The sequence below is a fragment of the Osmia lignaria genome, chromosome 15, assembly GCF_051020975.1.
Source record: "Osmia lignaria lignaria isolate PbOS001 chromosome 15, iyOsmLign1, whole genome shotgun sequence".
Lineage (NCBI taxonomy): Eukaryota > Metazoa > Arthropoda > Insecta > Hymenoptera > Megachilidae > Osmia > Osmia lignaria.
Window position 1 is genome coordinate 10,602,438 of NC_135046.1, and position 4,757 is coordinate 10,607,194.

Consider the following 4,757-nt stretch of genomic DNA (forward strand, 5'->3'; position numbering starts at 1 on the left):
CCCGGCCCTCTCCCAAAGCGTCACCTTGCTCTGACAATCATAGCCTTCTGCGGGTTCCTAGGTTCATGGTCTTCCTAGGAGAATTTACCGAAGTCAGTCAAAATCAACACAAGACCGAAAAATTATTAAAATAACTGTTTGGCAAACTTGCATTTTACAAAGACCGCGATCAATCAGGTATTTTTAAAATTCGATCCTTGTTCCATCTATGCAAAAAGTGCTGAAACTACTCGACAACTTACCGATCGATTTTCCGAAACAAGGAAAGATGCGAGCGTCGAGGCTGAACTTCGAATTCCGCGTCGGTAAAACAGTCAAAGTTTCATTGAAACTTAGGCCACCGACGAGATACTGTATCTCGTCGGTGGTCGAATCAAAACTAAAAGAGGGACTGGTAAAACAGACACGACTGTTATACCGACGGTGCTCCATGTATGCAGACCTTACTTCACCTGGGGGTGCTTAGGATCCCGAAATCATGATCTTTTGAGAATAAAACCCGTCCAATCTTTTTGGATTTGTAGTCACTGCTATGAATATATTTATTTCTTCTTCTTATGAAGGATTACTTTTCTTTAATTTAATGAATTTATTGTAAAGATCAAAATGATTGGAATGCGAATGAATGCATTTAACGATACTGGGCTCGGTGAACCGGAGCAAGATGCAAATACGGCACTCATAGAATTAGATAAAGGTATGTTTATATTTTCTAACTTAACCTCCTGTTGATTTATTTGCGGTGTTTAGTAAATATTATTTTAAATTGTAATTAAACACATTCTTTTAGGTTTACGATCGACAAAGATCGGTGAACAGTGTGAAGCCATAGTGAGATTCCCACGATTATTTGAAAAATATCCCTTTCCTATACTCATCAATTCTTCTCTATTAAAATTAGCAGAGGTTTTTCGTACCGGTAGCAATTTTTTACGTGTTTGGGTCCTTAGAGTATGTCAACAAAGTGAAAAGCATTTAGATAAAATTTTAAATGTTGATGAATTTGTTAGACGTATTTACAGTGTGATACATTCCAATGATCCAGTTGCTAGAGCTTTAACATTACGTACATTGGGTAGTGTAGCTGGTATTATACCAGAAAGACAACAGGTAAGGAATTATATGTTAATTATATAGAAATTTAAAAGTAAATGCATTGAATAATTTGTATAGGTTCATCATAGTATAAGAAGATCATTAGATTCTCATGATTCAGTTGAAGTTGAAGCTGCAATATATGCTGCACAAATGTTTGCTGCACAGTCAAAGCTCTTTGCTGTTTCTATGTGTAGCAAAATATCTGATATGATTAGGGGTCAAGCAACACCTGCATCAATGAAGTTACAACTTATCCCTATTTTACAATACATGCATCATGATACTTATACAGCTTCAATGGTATGTATATGTATATTAAAAAAGTTTTTCTTTTGGAACTATTTAATTGTTAGTTTAATTAAATAAATTTTTTAAAGGTAAATAAATTATGTATGGAGCTTCTTGGTAGCTATCCAGCAGTGGAATTTGTTAGAGTAACATTAAGTGCTTTAAGCACACTAGCTTCTGCAACATTAATTGATATTCCACAACAAGTTGTGCTTTTGTTACGTTATTTGCAAGATGATCCAAGATTAACAATAAAACGCCATGCTTTACATTTGTTACATTCTTTAGCTAGGAGAGGGGCTCATTTATGGCCACAAGGTGCTCTTGATAATCTAATAGGTAAATATGTTAGCTATATAATCTTATATCTTCAAAAGAAATATTTAATGAATGCGATATTTCAGAGAGTACTACAACACTTCTACAAGATGGTGCTGGAAATAAAGATCTCCTTATTCGAACGTTAGATGTGATCGAGGTTATCACTTATTTTTAAAGTAATGGCCAGCAATTTTTATATTGTGAAGATTTACGACTAAATCGTTCAAATTATTTAATCTAGGTACTTAGTCAAAGCGCGGTAACATGTGATGCAAACAAGGAAGAAGGAAATTCTCTGTTATCCTTATGTCTAAATGCTTGTTATTCTCCTGACCCTTTTATCGCAGTAAAAGCGATTACTATATTAGCTAGAGTTGCGTGTTACTGGTATGTATCAAATAATTATTTATTGTTGTGGTTTTATTATGAGAGAAATGAGATAAATGATACATACATTTACAGCTATGAAGAAGGTTTACCAGCATATGGGATACAAGATGTTGTGTCTTGTCTTGAATCTTTAATTGTACTACTAGCTTTAGATGATAAATATTTACGTCAATTAAAAGTCTGTTTGCGCTCGACGGTAAAATTGTGTCGAGCACAGCCTAGTCATTGTTCAGTATTTGTCGATGCAATTGGCAGTACACTGTTTAACACAAACATAGAAAGTACTCAAAGTGAGAAACAAGCAGTTGCTTTATGTGAAGCTCTAGGTGCTATTGGAAGCTTAGAAGAAAATACATTGCTCTCGCTTTTACCAGATATATTGGCAAAGCTTAGACAGACTGTACATGTACACTCGAAGGTAGTCATGAACAGAAACCACATATACAATTCAATGGACCTAACGTCTATACAAATTTCTTCTTAAAGGTGATGTTATGTACACTATTATTTCAAATGGTAGCAGGAGGCTATGAATGGAATACAGAATGTTTGGAAGCAGTAGAAGAAGTTATTAAAAATGTTGATGGTTGGGCCAAATATAGAATCGCGCGAAGTGCTGCGAGATACGGTCACCATACAATAGCAACGCAAATATTTAGGAATTTGAAGGAAACAGTAGCGTCTGAACAATTACATTTTTGGATATCTGGTTTGGAACTAGTCACCAAAGCTGAGAGTTGTCTTATGTTTGTATAACTTATTTATAAAAGATATTATTCTTAACGGTAATGCTTCATAAATCAATTTTACTTTGTTTATAGGGATAAAACAGAGGAAGCAGAAAGCAAAGCAAGGGTGCAAACGGTGGAAAAGTTAAATGGAGCTATTGCATGTTACGCGAGCGCGTGTGCATCATTAAAAGCAGCTAGTACCCCTTTGAGAAGCTTACAGTTTGCTAGCGAGTACTCAAAACTTCGTTGTGAATTCCTTCAAGCTATTATACAACTTTTACATTCATGCAGGTATTATATTACATCCAAAAATCATTTATTTTTTACGAATCCCAGGGATTGCATAAGTAAATAAATTTGATTATCCTTTAGATCTCTGTGTACAGCTCCACCACCTGCTATTACAATTACAGTAATTCTTGCGACGAAAGATGATCTCCAACGATATGGACGTGTTACTAATCAAGTATTTTACTTTTTCATAATACTTAGTTGTATTTAGAAATATTCTTAGTATTAAAATAATTTATATTTGTTAGTTGAGAAAATCGGCTCAAGAATTGAGGAACTGTGCGGATAACTATCAGAAGCTTTATCAATCAGCTTTTGACGCCGACCCCGGTTCATTGGCAAACATAAGAGCGTATCCTTTATAAAAACACAATTAATTTCCAAATAAATAAATACAGCATATTGTTCCTTTACTTATCATTCATAGATTGCAGGAAATTTGTCGCTTGTTAGCAAACAGCATTGAACGAGTTTGTGGGGGAACGGGAATTCGTACATATCATCAAAGCGAGGTTAATTTTGATTTCGGCGATACCGTAGAAATGCGTCAATTAGCACGCTGCTGTACTGAATTACGCCGTCTCGCGCCTACCTATATAGGGGAAAATAAAGCATCGGCCCTCAGTCACTCAAGAATAAACTGTTTAGTGTCACAAGTGATGTTATTAGCGGGATCAAAAATGAGATTACCAATGCCCCGATATTACTTCCAGGCATTACAAGCGACTAGTGTTAAATTATCGGTTTCACCACAGCCACGGGTACTCGGTGAACCAGTATCCGTACCCCAAGGTACCCAACTAGCGCTAAAAGTCGAAGGAGTACTACGGCACGGCCGGCGCGCGTCTCTATATCGCTCCGTCGCTGCTGTCTGTATTTCTATTTCCACCACTCCTCCTTCAAAAATCAATTCAGATCAAAAGGTAAACACCAATAATTTCTTTCGTGGAATTATTTTTTCTTTACTTAACAAACATTTCACTTACAGGATTCTAATACCAACGAATTACAACAAACCGTCACGCCACACCGTGATTTCTTCGCCTGTGAATTTTTACTTTCATTGGGAAGCCCGGGAACAAATGCAACTGCATGTGCAAGTAACACCACAAATGTAAATAACAATATGAATGCCGGTGGTGGACAGTATCAAGTTACAGCAAGTGCAAGTATACTTGACAAGGATGGTAATGTGTGGAAATGTGGACCACGTTCTACGCTTCAAGTTAGGGTACACGAAGAGCCTGCTAAAAGGAAATTACCATAACAAAGTCTGCCTATAGTTTTTATACTACGTTATTTGTATCCAATCAAATTTTATAGAATAAAAATTTCTCTTCTTTTATTCTCTATGCTTTACTCTTTCGCAATGTTCCATTTATACATAAAAATAATGATTGTGCATTGTATGCGGAAAATTCATGAATGAAAATCGAACTTTTTTAAATCATACACGCAATCCTACTTGACGGAAAGCAATTTCGCGTGCACGATAGGATATACAACCGCAAAATTTACTATTTGACGGGGGTTAAAGGGTCGAATATACGAGTAACGAGAGTCGATGTACGGGTGGACGCGCCGTGAGAAAGCCCATAAAAGGGAGATTGCGAGGGTGTTCGGCGCACAGTCGCGCAC

General features: G+C 36.3%; 1 protein-coding gene across 1 annotated transcript; it reads left to right on the forward strand.

Moving 5' to 3' along the window:
* The first annotated feature begins 529 nt into the window (after positions 1-529).
* INTS7 (Integrator complex subunit 7) lies at positions 530-4,447 on the forward strand. The gene is made up of 13 exons (XM_034315772.2): positions 530-697; positions 791-1,110; positions 1,174-1,398; positions 1,476-1,725; positions 1,791-1,864; positions 1,949-2,094; positions 2,170-2,515; positions 2,584-2,843; positions 2,919-3,119; positions 3,201-3,294; positions 3,368-3,471; positions 3,547-4,042; positions 4,108-4,447. Exons 1-13 carry the CDS (start codon positions 607-609, stop codon positions 4,384-4,386), a joined length of 2,886 nt encoding a protein of 961 aa, XP_034171663.2. The 5' UTR covers positions 530-606; the 3' UTR covers positions 4,387-4,447.
* The last annotated feature ends 310 nt before the right edge of the window (positions 4,448-4,757 follow it).

Coding starts and splice junctions, on each gene's coding strand:
- INTS7 (XM_034315772.2), top strand. CDS start 607: ATGATTGGAATGCGAATGAATGCATTTAACGATACTGGGCTCGGTGAA. Junction 1,726..1,790: donor TGCTCTTGATAATCTAATAG/GTAAATATGTTA, acceptor GCGATATTTCAG/AGAGTACTACAACACTTCTA. Junction 2,844..2,918: donor AAAGCTGAGAGTTGTCTTAT/GTTTGTATAACT, acceptor CTTTGTTTATAG/GGATAAAACAGAGGAAGCAG.